Here is a 22,158-nt window from a genome sequence, read left to right as displayed (position 1 = left end):
CCAAACTATACTGTAGAGAGGAAGCAGTTTCCACAAAGGGAATTAGTTACAAACAAAATCAAACCTCGAACACAGCTGCTATTCATTTTTAGCATAGTCTTTGGCAAATATTGCTTATACCATTATACTTTTAACAGTCTTCAGTAACATGAGATATACTTGTACAAATTTCTCTAGTCAATACTACTTCTAAATACAACTGAGATAATGTGGGCCTTTCCCTAGTACACTATATTCCATCTCCCCTTGTCTAATAATCTCTACCGCTGTAGTATGACAGGCCTAAAGAGTTCCTTAGGCTGGGCTCCTTATTTTACAGTAGCTAAGAAAGCAGATGATATTACCAACTAAAGAAAGTAAAGTCTCCTGTTTTCAATCTAGGTCAAGTAATTCTCATTCCAATAGGAAACACTATCCTAGGTCAAGGGAACTATCAGTTAAAAAAAAAAAAAGCCATTTCCTCACTTTAAAAAAATTTCCAATGACTCAAGATAAAAAAAAAATAAATTTGAATAAAAGAATTTTGTTACATTGCTCATGTTTCTCCTTAATTATATGCAAATTAAATTCAAATTAAGTTTCAGATACAAAATATACAACTAAGTTCAATGATTACAGCAAAGTAAATTGAGAAGGGAGAGTCAAAAACTGATTTGTTATAAATACTGGCCTTTAAAGAAATATACATGCATAGTTATATGTGAATAGCATAGAGTCTAGAACTATGATTTCATTAATAAACTGAACTCCTAAAATGAGGAAACTCTACTAATGCAGAGTGGCACCTTCTCTGCAATTTATAGTCTTAAAGAATTGTCTGAGGGGTTCAGTAACTTCAAGGTCACAAGGCCAGCATAAGTCACAGGCATTTCAACATAGGATTTCATGGCCATTTTAGCAAGTTCTCCATCTACACTAATATGCTAATACTATGTAAATATATATATTCACATATATACAATATAGAATTAAACAACTGAAATTATTAAGGCAGGAAAATGAAATGCTAATATTTATTTCATATATATTTGTGTCTTTTGTTTCCACAAGATGTCCAAGAACCAAGAGAAATGTTATTTGGAAATTCCTTTGTAACTTGTAATTTAGAACCTAATTTGTTTATTAATCTGAATGTACGATTCAGTTAACCTGTATTCAGAATCCAAATAAAAAAGCACCCCCCAAAAAAAGTTAAGACCTATTCCTGTCCCCTTGGGGCTTACAATCTATCAATAAGATAAATCATAAACACAGATAACTATGACATATCAAATTACATGTTTAGTACATTAGATGTTGTTACTGACTGAAGTATGAGAAATCAAGAAAGGTTTCATGGAGTTGGGGGTATCTGATTTGGGTTTGAAAGAATGAAAGCATTCATCAGGTATAGAATGGGAGGAGGATATTCCAGGTAGAGCAAATAGCATGGGTGTAGAGGCATGAAAATGGCATGCTGTGGATGGGGTTTTGTGTGTAAACAAGCAAATAAGCAAGTAAACGGAAGGAATGATTCCGAAGTCAATTTTTAGAATGCAGTTTTTAGAAGAGTTAAATGAGTACTGCCTAGATCAGCCTCCTACAACAACAATCCTTTTCTCTGATACTAAGTATTTTTAATAGTTACCCTTAGGCAATGAAAAATTCTGCAGCACCTTCAAAGAAAGATTATGTTATGCTAAATTTAGGTTTGGTGTTTGTTAATTCTTACAGCTAACAACCCAAGTTGGAGCCTATAACAATTATCAAATAACCAAAACTTCCAGCTAACTAGAACACTGTATTCCCCAAACATTACCAATAAACAAGGTCCTACTGTTTAGACAGTGGCAGTTTCCCTTTGTTCAGAGAATTTCATTCATTGGTCTAATTCCTTTAGGTTTAGGGCACTTTTTTTTTACTCGTGTACCACTCATCATTATGCCCTTGGTTGTTGGAGGATGTGGAACCTTATACAGCATTATGGAATCCCTTAAATATTGCTGTAATTATGTGCCTTGGGATTGGATCTAAGGTGGACCTGCAGTAATCCAATATGGTTCCAGTATATAATATGCTAGTAAAAAGTATGAAAACAAAACAAAAAGTCCTTTAGATGACTGACAAAAAGAACATTTTTAAAGATTACATCATCCAGTTCTGTGTGACCTTGACAAGTCATTCAACTTTATATAGCCTCAATTTCTTAATTTGTAAAATTTCTCCTGTTCCTTTTATAGTTTAAACAGTTGATGCCTACAATATTTTCAAGCTTAAAGATCTATGAAATAATATTGATTTTCTTTGAACTGGTTGAAATTTTAAAAGAAAAATGTTAATAACCTATATTTTCTAATAATAAAAAGCCACCATTCGGACTACTAAAATACTTTTTCCTTTGTTTTAAAAAATAGAATGCTTCATGTAAATCAACAATTGGATAAAAATATGCATTCCTGATGATACTAACACTTTTTAAAGTTTCATCTTAACTGATTTTTTAAAACTAAGCTGCAAACCAAATTGATAAAACTCTGGTTAACATAGCAAACCAAAAAAGAGTCAACTAATAATCCCTATACTTCATACAACCTAAAAATATTCATAACACAACTGTGCCATTTTAAGAAGCACCATGATCTTAAATAAACAAAGCTTTTCATAAAAAAAAATTACATTTTAGCTCTTCAAATTACAAACAATTCTTATGGGTTCAAAAACATCCTTTTCTCTTTCTCCATCTCTGTTTCTCTCTCCCTCTCTCCCACTCAGCTCTCACACACCGTTTAGTCATTTGATTACTCAAAAGCAAAGAAAGAATGGGAAAAGAAATCAGTCTATTTTGCCCCTTATTAGGAGCTCTAAGAAACTGTCCATTGATGGCAAACCTAACAGTGCTGGCTAAAGTAAGGTTTGGGCATTTTGGGGAGGGGAGTTAGATTTCACTGATTGAACTTTTCCTGTTTTCCCAAGGGATGACAAATTATTAGAGTAGCTATATTCAAAATCAAGTCTTCCTAAAAGATACCTAACATACTACCAACTTCATCCCATCCCAGATTTCCAAAGGGAACAGGATGTGGGAAGATCAACAACTGAGGTGAATTTAGATACATATTCAAGATGCTTTACATAAGCAGTTAAGAAACATGAACAAACTCTCGACTTTAATTTTGGGACTACATATTCAGATATAGTAACAAAGTCATATAGCAATGTGTAGTTTTCTTTATACATGTCAATGAAAAATGGAAATTCGCCATAATTGGCAAGTCATGATCTCCAAAGAAAGACCTAAGCAGGAGGAGGAAAAGTAGAGAAAAAAAGAAGTTCCTGATAGAAATACAGACATTCTCTTCCTGCATGGTGTATTCTAGAGCCTCATTTTAGAAAGCAACTATCCCTTTCCTTCTTTCTCCATCTGCCAGACCTACATGTGGCTTGCATTTTCATGAGCTTCAAAAGAAAAAGATTCAAGCCTTCAAATTACTCTCTCCCTTCTTGTCAACCTAACTCATGTATTTAAGAAAAATATAAAGCCAAATAATCTCAGATCCTCCTACCTAGAGGCCATTCAAAAACAAATGAGCACTCTTTCAAAATAATGAAGCAGTGAAGTAGAAACTAGGTGTATAGCGCCCTTTAAAACATCCCGTGTCAGATGATTGGTTCTGCTATCTTTCAGCACTGCTCACAGGAGTTTCTGTTTCATCTACTTGACCATTCAATTTGAACCCTTTCCAAAGACATTCCCTTATTTCCATTATCATCTCTTCTCTTTGTAATTCAGTTTAGAAGCTTACATCCATGTTTATTTAAGAGTATAGGGTAAGTGCTTGCCTGAAAACCAAAAAAAAGTAAACATTCACCCTTACCAATCAAACTGTACTTTATACTACTCCCGTTCACCGGAAAATTATGAAAAGACAAACGTAAAAATAACCCTATCAGTCAATCTTTCTGTTCAGTCGGTTCTCTGTTTTTTTCATTGGCATTTAACACCAAGGCATGAGACTCATTTTTCATTAAAGTTGCAGAACTTTTATGTTCCTCAGTTTCAAATGTTGTAATTGATCTGCATTGTCTTCTTAAATAACAAAACTGGTGAAGGACACTGCAGCTTTAAATATTTCAGTGCTAGCTAAGAAATAGACTCCATTGCAATATGGCTCTGAAGGTCGTGTCCTATTGTCTTTTTCTCTACAAATATGCCAAATGACATCTAAGCCATTCTTTTATATAATAGAGGGTGGTTGCCTCCCTAGAATTTCCATTTCATCTCCTCTGCTCTCCTCCTGGGTTTATTTAGAATCTTACACTCCCAATTTTCTTCCCAGGAGCGACAGGCTGATTGCTATTAGTGTTTCCAATACCTTACTTAGACACAAACACATGTGTTCACATTAGTTTAATTGAGCATATGAAACTATCTTAAAAGGACATCTCCCAATGGTTGACAGTCTCAGCTGTGAAAGGCAGGAAGGACTGGGAATGGTCAGCTTTGAGCTTGCACTGGCATCCCTGATTGCATAACTGAAATGTGTCCCTAGTTAAATGTGTCCATGCCGCTTAACCTCGAGATAATCTGGCAACCTAGCGATTCACTTTTACCAGAAAGCCTTACTTCTTTCAAAGGCATCAAATAACATCCAAATCCGCAAAGAATGAGAGTTTAAGAGAGAGGGGACGGTAGCGTAGGAGAATCACACTCACACACCAATGTCTTCGCATTGGGAAGTACTATGCGTTTATGTAATTCCTTAAACTACCAGAACGGTTTTCACAAGAACACAAGACAGGGCAAATGAGGGCCATGGGCAAGGAAAAGGGACCATGACAAGTAGCCGGTAACGTGGGACACATATGCACAACACAAAGCCCTTCTAGGAAGCAGCTCTACTCAGGGAAAGGGAAAGGGGGGAGGGGGCCGAGGAGGAGGAGAAAGGTATGCGCAGGTGCATTTGAAGTTATTACCTGAAATGGCAACAGATTGTTACCATTATCGGTCCGAAAAGCGTTATCCTCCATCCAGGATTTGGAGGTGAGAGGGGCCGCCCGGGGGAACTTCGGAGGAGCAATCACATTGCTGGAGAAAGGTTTTTTGAGGGGGGAGATGGGATTAAGTGGAGACGGCACGCCAACCCCGACTCCGACCCCTACGCCTACCGCCCGGCGAGGGTCCCTGCCGGCTTGCAGCCCGCCCCAGGGATTGGAAGGGGTGCTCCAGGCAGCGTTCTGGTGATTGTTCCAGCTGGAGGAGGAAGAGGACGCCGAGGCCGAGGACGGCTTGCTGGTCATGATGGGTTGATGACTGTAAGCCGCGGCGTTTCTTTGGGGGTAGGATGCCTGGTTGGGGCTCACCGGTGACCTGCGCTGCTGCTGCTGAGCCTGCGGCTGCGCTTGCGGCTGCGCCTGCGGCTGTGCTGGCGGCGGCGGCTGGGGCTGTGGCGGCGGTGGCTGCTGCTGCTGCTGAGGCGGCGGCGGCGGCGGCTGCGGCTGCGGAGCCGGTGGTGGAGGCGGTGGCGGCTGCTGCTGTTGGTGGTGCTGAGCCTGCGCTAGGCCGATCTGCGGGGAGAAGGTGCCTCCGAAGACCGGGTTGACGTGGTGGGGGAAATTCTGAAAAAGCATGGTCCCATTGACGGGGGTGATCCCTTGGAAAAAACTGTCCTCCACGGCGTTCGTGGTGCCCGTCGACCAGGTGCTCCCGAAAGAAGGGGACAAGGACGTGCCCGGCGCCGCGGCTGGCTCCTGCTGCGGAGGTTGATGGAAGCTCAAACCGGGCAGAAGCGGAGATTCCATCTGCATCTTCTCCTTGCTGTTGGGGGCTGTCGAAGAAGCCGCCGCCGCCGCCGCTGCTGTTGGATTGAGACTCGTCACTGGGCTGCTGTCCTCCGGCTTGGGGGTCTCTGAGGAGAGGGGCGTGGAAGAGGCTTCCGCTGCGTTTGGCTCTTGCTGCTGCTGCTGCTGCTGCTGTTGTTGCTGCTGCTGCTGCTGCCGCTGCTGCTGCTGGGGCTGGGTTTTGCTTTTGTCCATCAGTAAATCATCCTGCATGGTTTGCGCAGCTGAAACGGGAAAAAAGAAAGGCGCGTTATTATTAATGGTATCATCAATGCCACTCACCGAAGCGGTGGGGTATTTCACTTGCGAAAATCCAGTGCCACTGCCACTAGCCAATTGCAACGCAAATCCGTAATCTCCCATTTAGAAGCCCCAGTCTGGCAGGGCGGGGGGTCACGCTAGAGCTCTAAAAATATGGTTTTAGCGGCTTCACCCTTTCTGGTGTCTTGACTCCTTTCAGTGTTAGTGAGAGATGTGCTTATAGGACAGAGATATACAGCAATTTCGCCACGTCTCTTTTCCCTTCACCGGAACTCAGAGCGCTCACCCTGCAATGAGAAACTGATTCTGGTTCCTGTTTTTTCCAAGCACCACCCTCCCCCAGTTATTTGCATACGTCAATAAATACTGCTGCGTCCTTCAGCAAGGTTAAAAAGACACCAGTCACTACACTCTTCCCCCCCCACCACACCACCACCTTCCCCTGCTTGAGCACTTTAAAGGAACAGGAGTCTTCTCCTTGATTAGCAAACTACCTTCTTGCTTTTGTAATTGTTTCATTTAACTGCAGAGAACCACGAGGGGGGAAAAATCTTTGCATTGGGTAAAAGAAGCCTCAGCTGCACAATCATTCTCTGTTCTTGAGTACTGCAACCTACTCCATTTTGTTAGGAACCTAAAAAGCAGTCATTTTTTAAAGGGGAGGGGGGAGCTAATATTTGCTAATATGCAATTGGTTTTTTCTTCATTAACTTTGAGGAAAACACACATATTCCATATACATGTATATTCCTGTTCGTCTTTTCAATACTCCTAATTCCTACCCAAGGCATTCTTTTTAGAATGAGTTATTTCAGTTTGCAGTAGCTATCTTTGAATCTCTTTGCAGAGTCGAGTAATGGTTCTAGTTGGATTTGAGGTCAAAAATTAGAGTAAGGTTGTGGGATCTGTGGACTCAATTTTCATACCTATGAGATTTAGCCAGGCAATCAGGACAAGTTTTGAGTTCTTATATTGACACCACTAAAGTCTAGAATAAATTATCATAATACTGATAAGGGGTTAAGACTGGGGTGCTAGTGGTACCAATTACAATAATTCAGAAAAAAAAAGAATTATAAACAAGAGTACAGAGACCTTTATACCTGTACATCCTGATGACCCTATTTCTGGCAAAACAGCTTCCCTTTTCCCCATTACAGATAATGTGGTATTTTCCATTTCACACAAAAGAAATACATATTTATCTTCAAAATAATTCTGAATGCTTAAGTATAAAAAATACCATTATTCTAAACATATAGATTTCAGATTCACTCTTGCCCAGCTTCTGTGTTATTATTGCTACCATCCATTTTTAAAAAATTTATGCTGTGAATTTTACATTATGCCAAGGCCATATCAAATATCTAAGGAATCTGTAACTGTATAAGGCCAAATATATAACTATTTTACTATTGTACTGATGGTTCAGTACAATTAGAACAAAGTTATTGACTTATTCAGTATAGCTAGTTTAATGATTTTATTCTTTCTACCTCACAGTTTTCTATTCTTTTAGGCTGCTATTGCTATAATTTTTCCAGTGACTGGAAAAGCATCATTCTTTGAACCAAGATATTTACACATACTGAATATTTGCCTTGGGACAACATCATGGTTTAACAAGAGAAACATTCATGAAAAACTGAGAAACAATTGTGTTAACTGCAAACAGATGAGATAGAAAGGTTAAAAGTGATGTACTATTCTATTTTAAGAAAAACCTTTAAAATAGCTAATCTATGGTTCTTTTTCTAAGTGAGTTTTATTCACACAAAATATGGAAGGGAAAACTTGACACCCCCTGTCCTTTGTCTTCCATTCCCCCCCCATCTCATATGACTGATTAGTATATATTATAAATTAAACATAAAACTAATTGTATTTTCTTCCATCTTGGCCTAAAAATGATTACTTTAAGTAAGTATTATAAAATGGGAAAGTTTCCAAGAAGGAACACAAAATATTTAGATGTTCACATCATGAAGTCCTGCTGCTGCCCAGTGGGACAATCATGCAAAAAGATCTCTTTTCAGACTTATTTAGGCTATGTTGCAGTAAACCTTAGGACCCAAGAATCGAGTAGCTTCCAAATAAGCTAGAATTTCTATTGCAATAACCACACCATCATGGATGAAACTGTAGATTCATTTCACTGTAATTTTAATATTACTTTGCCTCTTGTCCTCTTAAAATGTCTAGTGTGTGTGTTTAATACAATGAGTTTTAATAAAATAATGGGAAGAGGGGCTATATCATACCTTTGAAGCAAAAAATAAACAAACAACCTAAAAACCAAATGTTATTGATGATCAGGAGGTGGGGGTGCCAGCATTACGTATTTCTTTTCTCACTATTGTTTAAAGGTATACATTTCACTATTAGCATAAATTCAGCATTATGGTCAAGGTCAAGACCCTTGCCTTTACCAAACATAACCTGTCAGGACAAGAGACTGGCATTGGATTAACATAACATTTACAATATTATTACCCAATGTCTCTCAGTTGCTGTAGGTGTGAGTATTTGGGGCTCATTTACACAGCAAAGTCCTGGAAATACAGAGCACCATCCCCCACCACCTTAACAATACTGTCTTCTTTTGCATGCAGTAAACAACAGGCTCAATTCCCGAATTCTCATTAGCAGTTACCTTTGAGTGTCCAGCTTTAAAGGATCGATAAAAATGAAAGTACAGTATTTATTTTTCTTCTCTCGGGCTGATTATCTGACTGCTCCGGCAAAAGCACTTTGACAACTGGAAGACTAGAAGGCATGCGCAACCGAGGAACTGTGGGGACTGGAGTCTCTGACCAGCGCCTTGCCGGCCCCAGGCACGTTGGCAGGAAAGGAGGAGAGTTCACCAAGCGAGAGGCATAAGGTTCAAGGAGAAAGGAGTTGTACTGTGATTGTGTTAGATGCCAACCAGCCTACATCATTAGCTGCGAAGATGAATTGAGGATGGGGAAAAGGAGGAGAACTGAATTGCTGGGTTAATTTAGAAAGGAAAGGGAAAAGGATCTCTGACAGTCGGACCTAGAATTTTTTTTTTTTAAACAGGAGAGTGATCTTAAATGGAATGGAAATCATAATGACTGACTAGCCATGGGTATATTTCTATGACAAAAAAGATTAAATAAGGAACCCTAGATAAAAATAAACAAATAAAGCAATAGTAAGTCTGCCTTCATTTCTGAAGGAAATCCTATTTTAATGAATTGACTGTAATTGTAGAAATCACGTTAAATACTGTTACACATTTTTCAGTTAAATCTGTGGCCAAGAAAAATTCTCAGGCATTAATTTACCGCGATTTCTTTAAATCTATAATGTCAATCAAGGTACAAATTGTTACTTTATAAAATTCAACCAAAAACCTAAAGAACTGCTTGACACATAGTAGTTTCTCAATAAATGCTTCTTAACTGAATCAACTTGCTACCTCAGTTTACCACTGGAAAAATTACAGTATTAATTCAAGAGCCCAGAATATCAGATGAGATACAAAATAACAAAGGTTAGTTTATTTAATGTTTTACTAAATATTATTCAAAGGATCAAAGAATCAAGATATGAAGCTGAAATAGCCCTCATAGGCCGAGTAGCCCAACCCTCTTATTTTACAAGTGAGGAAACTAAGGCACAGAGAGGTTAATCTAACAACTTGCTAAAGATGATACAGGTCTATAGTGTCTTCCTTATTCCAAATTTTGTTAGAGATTTTACAAGTGCTTAAAAGATGATCATTTTATGCTCACAACAGTTGTTGGAGTTATTATCTCCAATTTACAGATGAAGAAACTGAGGCTAAGAGATTATATAACTTGCTCAGAAGTCAAAGCATAAGTATATTAGGCAAGATTCAGACCATAAATCTCCCTGATTCTAGGACCAGCCGTTTATCCACCATGCCAGGTTGTCAGATTCATCCCCATAAGCTTAGCATTTTAGTTAAGCAAGCAAAATTGTAGAGCCTTAAAGCACTGCATTTATACACTATGACTTACTCTTGTCTATTGGGTCCTAAGAACAATGGTTACAAACCACAGCTTACAAAAGCAGCAGCAGGTTATTTATTATTTCCTGTGGGTTTTTGTACAATGCCCCATGGTGGGGTGGGGGATGGGACTCCGTACACAGCAGTTGATGACAATGCTGATTAAATTTGGAGCTCAAAATCCTGTGTCAGCTTTAGTTACAATAACTTTATATTTTCCTTTCTTTCTCAATTAGCACTGTGGTACTTCCATATTCCACCAACTCAGAGCATTTCTAGTAGCTTCTGTCTTGTTTACTAAAGAAACAAAACTGGAAGATTTTTTTAAATGGTCTTTTTGAATAAATATTCTTCAGGAGTGCTCAAAGGACTAGAAAGAACCAGTGTATTTCTGGGCACTTCACTCACTCCACTAATATTTACTGTTCTTGTACTTGGTCTTACTAATCTGATCCCAACCTTCTTTTCCAGTCTTATCTCTTAACTATGTCCCTCAATGAACAAGTCTCTCTTTTCCAGCTGAACTGGTCTATGAAATATTCCTGTTTCAACATACTTATCAAAGTCCTGTTTGTCCTTCAAAATTTCTTGATCAAATCTGTTTTCCTCCATACAAGCTCTCAAAACTTCTCCAACATGACAACCTCTTCCTTCTCTGAAATCTTGCATCTAATGTCTGTGTAATCCCTTTGACATTCTGCAAATGATATCTTGTGTTATGTGTGACTATAGGTAAATGTGTATATTGTATTTCCACTAGCTCAACACAGTGCTAGGGTAGGAAGTGATAGAATGCTGAGCTTAGAGTCAGGAAGATGAGTCTGCCTGAGTTCAAATCCAGCCTCAAATACTTACTAGATGTGTGACTGGGCAAATTGCTTAATCCTATTTGCCTCAGTTTCTTTATCTGTCAAATAAACTGGAGATGGAAATGGCAAACTACTCTACTGTCTTTGGAAACCCCAAATGGGGTCATGAAGGGAAGAATGCAACAGAAACAAATGAACAACAACAGTTTATAATCAAGAAGGCAGCTAGATGGTTCAGTGGATACAGTATATGGCCTGGAATCAAGAGATCTGAGTTCACATCTAGTTTCAGATACTTACTTGCTATGTGACCCTGGACAAGTTACTTGGCCTGTGCCTCAGTCCACAAGAGGAGGAAATGGTGAACCACTCCAGTATCTTTGCCAAGAAAACCTAATTGGCAGTGTTGGTGTGCTATGTGGTTCGCAGGGTTATGAAGAGTTGCATATCACTGAATATTGAACAACAATAATTTGTAATAAAAATAATTAAGATGTCATAATCTAAGTCTTTAAGTAATCATGATGACTCTCAAACACTGTATGTGTATGTGATGGTGATGGGAGGGTTGTCCTTATAAAACAAAATGTTCCGAAAGCATAATATGCTAACATGATTTGTCAAGGAAACACTATGAAATATCTGCCTTTCCTCACTGTCTCTATTTACCAAAAGAGAAGGAAAGGAAGAAATTCAAACAATTTTTCAAAGGAATAACTAAAAGCTTGTTAGTAATGCCCTATTTTTATTCTGCATTACCAGAGCAAAAGGTGAATTTTCCAAATTACCTGGAGCTTTCCTCTTTAAACAACAAAACACTTTTTTTAATTAAAAAAAAAAAAAACAGAAAACTTTCTAAGCTATATTAAGCGATTACTTTATTAAACAGGATATGCTCAACATGATTCACATCATGGCAGTAGGTCTGAAAGGAAGCCCCACTATTTACCAAATAAAGTCCAATGTCTTAGACTGGCATTCAAGGCCTTCCATAATTTGTCTCCAATCTACATTTCTCCAGTCTTATTTCAGTTTCCACTACTTCATTTCCTTTACCTCATAAACAAAAACAACAAGTGGCCCAGCAGTAAAAATGAGGTTTTCTATTCTTGAATGCTTGCTCCTGTGTTGTTTCATACACCTGGAATGCCCCTCCCCATCACCAATTTTTTGCTTATTGACATTTTTCCTGTCCCTTAAGTACAATTCAAGCAACACCTATTAAATTTCCCTGGTGCCCTCAACTGAAAATGATCTCTCTCACCTGGTCACATAGCATTTTGTAATCCATTTGTGCATCGATATTCTAATACAGTGGTTTCAAAACTTTATGTAGCAAAACCGTACTTTAAAATAACAAAAAAGTCACCTAAGTTATTTTTTATGATGGTTTCTTTGTGTTATATAGATAACTGTCTTGTTTTGATTATAAAGATCATATTTATAGATTAGAAAATAATCACCATACTGACAACAATAATAGGAAGCATTTAAGGTTTGCAAAGCATCTTAAGTAGGTTATCTCCTTTGATATTAATGCATTACTTTAGATAACCAAGATTCTCCATAAAATGGTGCCATTGATTATATAATTTATATTTGACCTTAAAATATTATCATAGCTAAAACTGGCCTCAAGAGGTGAAGGAACAACAGCCTCTATCATACTGGGGAGGCTTCTATATCAGACTGGCAGGAACCACAGGTCATTACAACTCCTTTTCACATAACTGTGCCTTCCCCTACTATATCCTGGAGCACTGAATGCTCTTCACAAGCAGACTTCACCTTTCCTTTCTACACTTGCTCTACGTTACTTCCCTCCACATACTAAGGCCCAGCCAAATTGGCCTTCTTATTGTTCCTCCTAGATGATACTCTATGTGCCATCTCCATGTTTTTGTGGTGTTTTGCCCCTATGGATATGAAATGTACTTGGCTCCTCTTGTTCGAAACTTTTTTCTTTCACAACTATTCAAGAGGCCCCCTTTTTTTTTAAACTCTTACCTTCCACTTTAGAATCGATACTGTTCATTAGTTCCAAGGCAGAAGAGTAATAAGGGCTAGGCAATGGAAGTTAAGTGACTTGCTCAGGGTCACACAGCTGGGAAGAATCTGAGGTCACATTTGAACCCAGAGCTTCCCATCTCTGGCTCTGGCTCTCAAACCACTGAGCCACCTATCTGCCCAAGACCTCTTTTATAGAAGGCCTTTCCTGATCTCTTCAGATGCTCTATACCTTTACCTACAGTGTCCTTATATGCTTTGAATATATTTTCATATATGTGCAAGCTGTCTCCCCTTAGAATGTAAACTCCTGGAGGGATAGGCTCTATTTCAATCTAATCTTTGCACCCCCCAGCTCCTAATACTTATTGGCATGTGGCAGACCTTTAATAAATATTTGTTGATAGACTGATCTGGAAGAAAAGGTCAGCCCCAGAGGTGATGATCTTTGTAATTTGTTTCAAAAAGCTTGGCACCTAGGGCTGAAAATCTTCTGCTGGGGAGATAAAAGGATTCATAGTCAAAACTGAAAGAGAAAAAGACAAGAAGACCCAGGAGAAAGGTTTTCATTTGTTAGTATTATGGGTGCTAGACAAGGAATTCTGTCTTGTCTAGAAGCAAGTAGGTGGCACAGTGGATAGAGTAAAGGGCCTGGAGTCAGAAAGAACTGAATTCAAATCTCTCTGCAGACACTTACTGGCTATGTAACCCTAAACAAGTCATTTAACTGTTTGCCTTGGTTTCCTCATCTGTAAAACGAGCTGCAGAAGGAAATGGCCAACTACTCCAGTATCTTTGCCAAGAAAACCCCAACTGGGGTCATAAAAAGTCAGACATAACTGAACACCACCACCACCACCACAACCTGTATCAGGAAAAAGCCTGCATGCTCTTCTTAAGGACAGTGATAGCAGGACACAAGCAAGCATCCTTCAGTTGAGTAGTCTCTATGAGCCAAGGCTTATTAAAAGTCAACTCTGAGGGGGCAGCTGAGTAGCTCAGTGAATTGAGAGCCAGGCCTAGAGATGGGAGGTCCTAGGTTCAAATCTGACCTCAGCCACTTCCCAGCTGTGTGACCCTGGGCAAGTCACTTGACCCCCATTGCCTAGCCCTTACCACTCTTCTGCCTTGGAGCCAATACACAGTATTGACTCCAAGATGGAAGGTAAGGGTTTAAAAAAAAAAAGTCAACTCTGGCTCTACATCTCTTATAATCAGAGAGATGCAAATCAAAACAACTCTGAGGTATCACCTCACACCTAGCAGATTGGCTAACATGACAGCTATGGAAAGTAATATATGCTGGAGGGGATGTGGCAAAGTGGGGACACTAATTCATTGCTGGTGGAGTTGTAAATTGATCCAACCATTCTGGAGAGCAATTTGGAACTATGCCCAAAGGGCGATAAAAGACTGTCTGCCCTTTGATCCAGCCATAGCTCTGCTGGGTTTGTACCCCAAAAAGATAATAAGGAAAAAGACTTGTACAAGAATATTCATAGCTGTACTCTTTGTGGTGGCCAAAAATTGGAAAATGAGGGGATGTCCTTCAATTGGGGAATGGCTGAACAAATTGTGGTGTATGTTTGGTGATGGAATACTATTGTGCTAAAAGGAATAATAAAGTAGAGGAATTCCATGGAGATTGGAACAACCTCCAGGAAGTGATGCAGAGCGAAAGGAGCAGAACCAGGAAAACATTGTACACAGAGACTGATACATTGTGGTACAATTGAAGGTGATGGATTTCTCCATTAGGGGCAATGCATTGTCCCTGAACAATCTGCAGGGATCTAAAAAACACTATACACAAGCAGAGGATAAACTGTGGGAGTAAAAACACCGATGAAAAGCAACTGCTTGACTACAGGGGTTGAGGGGATATGACTGAGGAGAGACTCTAAATGAACACTCTAATGCAAATACCAACAATAGGGAAATGGGTTCGAGTCAAGAATACATGTGATAACCAGTGGAATCGTGCGCCGGCTATGGGAGAGGGAAAGGTGGTGGGAGGGGGGGAGGGGAGGAAAAGAAAATGATCTTTGTTTCCAGTGAATAATGTTTGGAAATGACCAAATAAAATAATGTTTAAAATTAAAAAAAAAAAGTCAACTCTGGGCAGAATGGGGCACCAAGATTATGACTCACCCAAGGTTATGATATCAAAGGGGAGCAGACCTAGGTAGGTACAATCAGCATAAAGGCATCACTAGAAGTGGTGCCCCTACAAACCTGAAGGCAGGGCTTGTCTTTCTCAATATGTTCTAGGGCGAAAACCCCGAAAGATGAGGAGTGCCATCAGGCACTACTGAGGTGTGTCTAATCAGGTTGTCATTTCCAGATCAGGAGGGTGTCATTCTGTATGTTTTTACCATGTTGTTGTTGTTCAGTATTTTTTTCAGTTGTTTCTGACTCATTATGACCCCCTTTGGGGTTTTCTTAGCAAAGACACTGGAGTGATATGGCATTTCCTTCTCCAGCTCATTTAACAGATGAGGAAAATGAGGCACAGTTAAACGTTTTGCACAGGGTAACACAGCTAGCAACTGAACTTGGGAAATTGAGTCTTCCTGACTCCAAGCCCAGCATTCTAACCACTGTAACACCTAGTGCCTATATATTTTTATATCTACTATTTACATTTATTAGACTTTTCATTTGTTTCAGCATGAGGCAGGAGATTGGACTAGATGGCTTCTGGGGTTCTTTCTAGCTCTGTATTTACAATGCCATAAAAGGCAATGTAATACATTTAATGCACAAAACAGAGTCTAAGAGAAGCAGTGTCTTTAATAAGAAAATCCTCTCGATTAATTAAGAAAAAAGCTAGTTCTAGAGGGAAAACTGGAACTTATATAATAATTAAATGTCATTTGTGTATAGTAAAAAACAGTTTACTTGGTTTTACTTACTTATTTAAGACCCTTATCTTCTGTCTTAGAATCTATACTAAGCATCAGTTCCAAGGCAGAAGAGTGGTAAGAACTAAACAATAGGGGTTAAAATTATTTGCCCAGGGTCACAGCCAGAAAGTATCTGAGGCTACATTTGAACTCAGGACTTCATGTCTCCAGGCCCTATTCTCTATTCACTGAGCCACCTAGCTACTCCATTTTGTTTGGTTTTAGAAAATCATATTTCTGATTTCTCCCAATGGTATGTGGTCTAGTAACTGGGCCTTTCTGTCATTAAAATTGAAAGGCAATGTCACTACTTTGAAAGAGGCTTCATCAAACTACAAAGTTTAAGCTGCTTCTGATGACTAAAATTAAATCAAATCAAATAAAAAAATTTTCCCAATATTTCCCTTAGTTATAAAGGAAGAAGTTCTTATGACAGGTAAGTCAAAAATAAAGTTTGAATAAGAAGTTGTTTCAGGATCACTAACTCAGTTGATGAAATAAACTTAAAGGCCAATTCAATTTTTCCCTGAGATCAAACCACAGCTTCTCTAGAATGAGTGCACAGATTAAAAAGAATTATATTAAAAAAGAATCTCTCACTTTGGCAGCTTTGCAGAATACAGATTGAAGAAGGGAAATATTAGAAACTCTTGGTAAATACAACTCTTAGCTAATCTGAAATCATTACTGACCATGATTCCCAATTCCCTGCCCACATATTCTATACAGTGTAATGTAAAAGGCTTTTAGAGTTCTTGAGAATTGATAAATAGGTTTAAAGTTCTGTGTTTGCCAACTCACCTTCCCCCAGCTATCTCTTTTTTTAGAGATATGTACCTGGGGGAGAAATACCTATGCTACTCATTACCTATGTGACCTTAGACAATCATTTAGCCTCTCTAGGATTCATCCATAAAATGAAGGAATTAGACTAGATGGTTTCTGAGGTTCTTCCAAGCCCTAAAGCAATGATCTTTGGGGAGATAGACTCTAATCTCCCTGCTCCCACCAAAATGATCCAGAGGCAGTTTTCTGTATGTTTCCACCACTGTCTCACCAGGTCCTCTTATCTTATTTCCCAGTGAACCCACAGCATAAGCATATAACCCATACATATAGACATTATATGAGGCACTGGACATACAGTGATGAAAATTAAATGGTTCCATCCCTCAAGCAGTTTATATTCTATCGGGGAAAATGATGGGTAGCTGGAGATGAGACACAAAAATATATACAAAGTAAATCCAGAATTTTAGCAGTGAATGAAGATCTTAGTAGCAAGGGGATCAGAAAAGGCCTTTGCCCTTAAGTTAAACTATGAAGGAAACAAGAATTCTAAGAAGCAAGAAAAAAGGAAGGAACACATTCCAAGCATGAGGGATGACCTATGTGAGGGACAATAAATAGGCCAGTTTTTCTGCATATAAGAGAATGTGATGGGGAATGCTATAACATAGAATTCTGTAAAGGTAGGCTGAATCTGAAATGGGAAAGACTTTAAATGACGAAGAGGAAAAAAAAGTCTGAATTTGATCCTGGAGGCAATGGGGAGCCACTGGAGCTTCTTGAGTAAAGGAGTCAATTGGACAAATCTATGCTCTTTAAGATTGTCAATAATCACAACTGAATTCTGCAAAAGTATAAAGAAGTTGGTCTCAAAGAAGAAAAAACACCTTTCCCCACTTTTTGCATGGTGGGGAAGACTATATCACATTTTTTCATGTTAATCAGTTTTAATGGACTTTTTTCTCATCCTCTTAAAAATTTTTTTTTTGGTTATGGCTCTAAGATCCTCTCTAGCAAGGAAGAAGGGATAGTTTCAGAAGGAAATTTAGATGACAAAAGTGAAATATACAAATAGAAATATGCTATTAAAAAAGAATCTCTCACTTTGGCAGCTTTGCAGAATACAGATTGAAGAGGGGGAAGATTAGAAGCTCTTGGTAAACATAACTCTTAGCTAATCTGAAAACTTTACTGACCACAATTCCCAACTCCCTGCACACACATTCTATATAGCCATTTGAGACTTTGTTTATGTCAGAAATGTGGCATTGTGAACTGAATTTCAAGTCAGGAAAATCTGGGTTCAAATCATGATTCTATCACTCACTAGCTAGGAGACCTGGGGCAAAGCACTTTGCCTCTTTGAGCCTCAGGTTCTTCATCTGCAAAATGGGGTAATATCAATGCAGATTTTAAAGGTACTCTGTCCAAGAAGATGTTCTATTTGGAGGAGAGCGGAGTCAAGATAGCGGCTTAGAGACAGCAAAAGTTCAGACCTCCACAAACCCTTCCTCACCAAATCAAAAACACAATGCTTCGAGGGGACTGAAAACCAAATCTAACAACAGGACAGAGCTAAGGGAACCCTCCTTATGGAGCCAACTTAAAAGGTATGTCCCCAAAAGCCTAAACTCTAGAACATGCGGGTTTAAAGGGAAGGAGGAAGGCAGGTCCCAAGACCTCTTCCCCACCTAAAGAGCTAAGCCTCCAGTGGTGGCTGGAATCCCTGGGCAGGCAAGGATACCAGTGTGGAGGGAGAACCTTGCTGGAAAATCTGTGCCAGGCTCAGGGCTTAGAACATAAGCAGCATAGAGGCAGCTGGAGGAAAAGCACAGAGCAGGCAGCCCAGTCACAGCCGAATTGCTCCACCCTTTTTTCTGGTTTTGGCCTGAGGGCACAGCCAGTTTTGCAGATCAACTCCTCCCTGGCTCAATATCATCAATAAGGGTCTCAGATAAGAAGCCTTCAGAAGACAGGGAAGCTCAAGCTCCAACACCCCTCCCCCACAGACTGATCTGAGAGCCTTGCTGACTGAGCTCCAAGGGCAAATGCTGCAACAAACTATAGGCAACACCCTTGATAACAAGGAAGGCTGTCAGCCAGGGAATATCAGACTACCTGATCAAAGAGCAGAACAGAGAAGAAGCCCCTTCAGGACAGAACAACCTAAACTCACAGATCCAGCACAAAATGAGAGGAGCAAGACTACAGGCAACTACAGGGGGGAAATAAGGGGGAAATATGAGTAAACAACAGGGGGAAAAAAGAAATTACAATCAATAGCTTCTATCCAGGCAATGAACAAAGAGAAAATGAAACAGAGGAAGATCAAGGAACACTAAGCAAAAACACAGAAACTCCAGCAAATTGGACACAGGCTTTGGAAGAACTCAAAATACAATTCAAAAAAACAATTAAGAGAGGCTAAAGACAACTGGGAAAAGAATTTAAAAAGCAAAATAAATCATCTGGAAACAGAAAATAGTGTCTTGAAAGCCAAAATTAATCAGCTTGAAAATAAGGTAAAGGAGATGAAAGATGACCTCAAAAGAAAATCAGACCAGAAAGAGAAGGATGACCAAAAAGCCAGGGATGAAATTAAGGCTTTAAAAACTAGACTACAACAACTAGAAGCAAATGGCTTCACAAGGCAACAGGGAACTATAAAACAAAATCAAAAGAATGAAAAAATTGAGGAAAATAGGAAACACCTCTTCCACAAAATGGAAGATTTAGAAAACAGGTTTAGGAGAGACAACTTAAGAATCATTGGTCTACTGGAAGATCATGACAAAAGAAAAATCCTGGACATCATTCTACAGAAAATTATCCAAGAAAACTTCCCCGATGTTCTAGAGCAAGAGGGAAAAGTAGAGATTGAAAGAATCCACAGATCATCTCCTATATTTAATCCCCAACTGACAACACCCAGGAATGTTATAGCCAAATTCAAGAACTACCAGACCAAGAAAAAAATATTACAAGCTGCTAAGAAGAAGTCATTCAGATACCATGGAACCACACTTAGGATAACACAGGATATGACTACATCTACACTGAAGAACTGAAAGGCATAGAATATTATATTCTGGAAAGCAAGAGAACTGGGTCTACAACCAAGAATCAACTACCGAGCAAAACTGACTATATTCTTACAGGGGAAAGTATGGTCATTTAATAGAAGACTTCCAAGCATTCATAAAGAAAACACCAGACCTGAACAGAAAATTTGATGCCCAAACACAGAACTCAAGAGAATCACCAAAAGGTAATTAAGAAAGGGGAAAAAACAAAAACAAAAAAAAAACTTTTTTAAAGAGACCCAATAAGTTAAAATGATATGTATCCCTACAAGAAAAGAGGATATTGGTAACTCTTAAAAATTGTTATTATCTAAGGAAAAAAACTGTACAAAAATATTCATAGCTGCGCTCTTTGTGGTGGCCAAAAATTGGAAAATGAGGAGATGCCCTTCAATTGGGGAATGGCTGAATAAATTGTGGTATATGTTGGTGATGGAATACTATTGTGCTCAAAGGAATAATAAAGTGGAGGAATTCCATGGGAACTGGAACAACCTCCAAGAAGTGATGCAGAGTGAGAGGAGTAGAACCAGGAGAACATTATACACAGAGACTGATACACTGTGGTACAATCAAATGTAATGGACTTCTCCATTACATTCAATGCAGTGATTTTGAACAACTCGGAGGGATTTACAAGAAAGAATGCTATCCACATTTAGAGGAAAAACTTGGAGTAGAAACACAGAAGAAAAACAACTGCTTGATTACACAGGTTGACAGGGATATGATTGGAGCTTTAGACTCTAAATGATCATCTTAGTGCAAACATCAACAACATGGAAATAGCTTTTGATCAAGGACACATATAAAACCCAGTGGAATTGGGGGTTGGCTACGGGAAAGGATGAGGGGAGGGAGAGGGAAAGGATATGATTCTTGTAACCAAGGAATAATGTTCTAAATTGACTAATTAAATAAATTTTTCAAAAAAAAAATGATGTATTTGGCTGGCATAAAGAAGTTTAGAATACTACTTTCCCACCCTCAACAAGTTATCTTTAAAGAATCACACAATGATGAACATGTTAAGGACACTGTAATCGAGGGGGGGGGGATTCAGTGGAAACAACGTGGGGATTTCTCTATATGTGTTCAAATTTGCCAGGAATGATGCCACTGCCTTTCTACCCTACTTGCTATTTAGACACAATGTTCAGTCATTTTAGTCATGTCTGACTCTTCCTGCCCAAATCTGGATACTGGAATGATTTTGCCATTTCCTTCTCCAGTTCATTTCACAGATGAGGTTAAAGAGTTAAGGAAATGTCCCAGGGTCACACAGCTAGTAAGTGTTTGAGCTCAGGTTTTAATTCAAGCTGAGGAGTCTCCTGATGTTAGGACTGGTGATCTATTCACTGTTCCATCTACTTACCCCAATTTGGACATGATCCTGGCCTATTTTACTAAATTGTGCTCGAGAATCTTTAATGACAGAGAGACAGTAGACCCTCACAACCAGTTTGTTCCTTGGCTATGTAAAAATTAAAATTATATCTTAATAATAAAATACTATATTTTATGAGGTTTATTAACTGATCATTAGAAATCAAGGAATAAAAAAGGATATAAAATAAAAAACCACTTGCTCATGGTTGGTTAGCCATTTTTTAAATTCCCACTCACCACCATCATAAAATGGTTGAGAAACTCTCTCAATTTTTTTTAAGATAGCCTAGATAATTTTTTTAAGCCATATTTCTTCTGCCAAGGCTTTTTGGCCACTCCACCCACCCTCACAAACTCCAACTCTCTTTAGAGCTGCTGCATTTTTCTTTTCCTGCATTTTGCCAGGTTGTTTGCTCTCCCTACTAGCCAGGCTATTTTTAGCTGGGGGTCTCTTGGAAAAGAAAAGATAAACCCAACTGTTTGAGTCCTTCCTTCTTTGTTCCTACATTCCTCGTTCCTCGCTGCTGACTCTGGTAAGGCTGATACTGCTTCCTCCAGCCCCTAACCCCAATCACTCATCTGGCCCCCAGGCCTAGACCCCCTGAAGCTCTGCTCCTAAAATTGACCTTCAACCAGACCCTGACCTCTACTGCTGTTGCTTATTGCTACCACCAAGAAGCTAGGAGTCAGGGCAGATGGTAAAAAACTGGGATGTTCTTTCCTTAGGCAACAATTCGCCTCCACATGGCAGGGTACCTGAGGGGGAGGAGAAGAGATGAAGGAAGAGACTCTTCCAAACAGGAAGTTGATTACAAGCAAGGAGTATTCTATGAAAGAGCAGTGCACGTTTCCTATTTCAAACAGCTTCTACCATTCATGAGTGCACTGATCCTTTTACTTATCTTACCTGAGATTCAGGGGAGAAATTCATCTCCCTGCAACTCTTTGCCATTTGGGCCTTCCCAGTTTGAGATTCCTTGATGTTCTCCCTCACTATGGGAGATCCCACAGTACTGACAAAAGGAATCTGAATGGATATATAAAGGAACTTTAAGAGACTGGAGGTGAAGATTTTAAACCTTTTCAGACTCCATTGTTTT

General features: G+C 39.1%; 1 protein-coding gene across 16 annotated transcripts in view; it reads right to left on the bottom strand.

Moving 5' to 3' along the window:
* Positions 1-22,158, bottom strand: part of CPEB3 (cytoplasmic polyadenylation element binding protein 3) — a 226,383-nt gene that overhangs the window by 178,568 nt on the left and 25,657 nt on the right. For 6 of the 16 annotated variants that reach the window (XM_007478806.3, XM_056802522.1, XM_056802530.1 and 3 more), the window contains exons 1-2: positions 6,251-6,409; positions 4,954-6,041 (exon numbers count right to left, since the gene is read on the bottom strand). The exons of 3 other annotated variants lie outside the window; for them this stretch is intronic. In XM_007478806.3, coding sequence (XP_007478868.1) covers positions 4,954-6,030 — 1,077 coding nt within the window. In that variant the 5' untranslated portion in view covers positions 6,031-6,041; positions 6,251-6,409. Of the gene's footprint in view, positions 1-4,953; positions 6,042-6,250; positions 6,410-8,731; positions 9,021-22,158 lie in introns of those variants that run through there. 7 more of the 16 variants (XM_007478807.3, XM_056802525.1, XM_056802535.1 and 4 more) reach the window with 2 other exon arrangements.

This window comes from Monodelphis domestica, chromosome 1, assembly GCF_027887165.1.
Source record: "Monodelphis domestica isolate mMonDom1 chromosome 1, mMonDom1.pri, whole genome shotgun sequence".
Classification (NCBI taxonomy): Eukaryota; Metazoa; Chordata; class Mammalia; order Didelphimorphia; family Didelphidae; genus Monodelphis; species Monodelphis domestica.
Note: the sequence above shows the minus strand (reverse complement) of the source record. Positions and strands in the feature narration are given on the sequence as shown.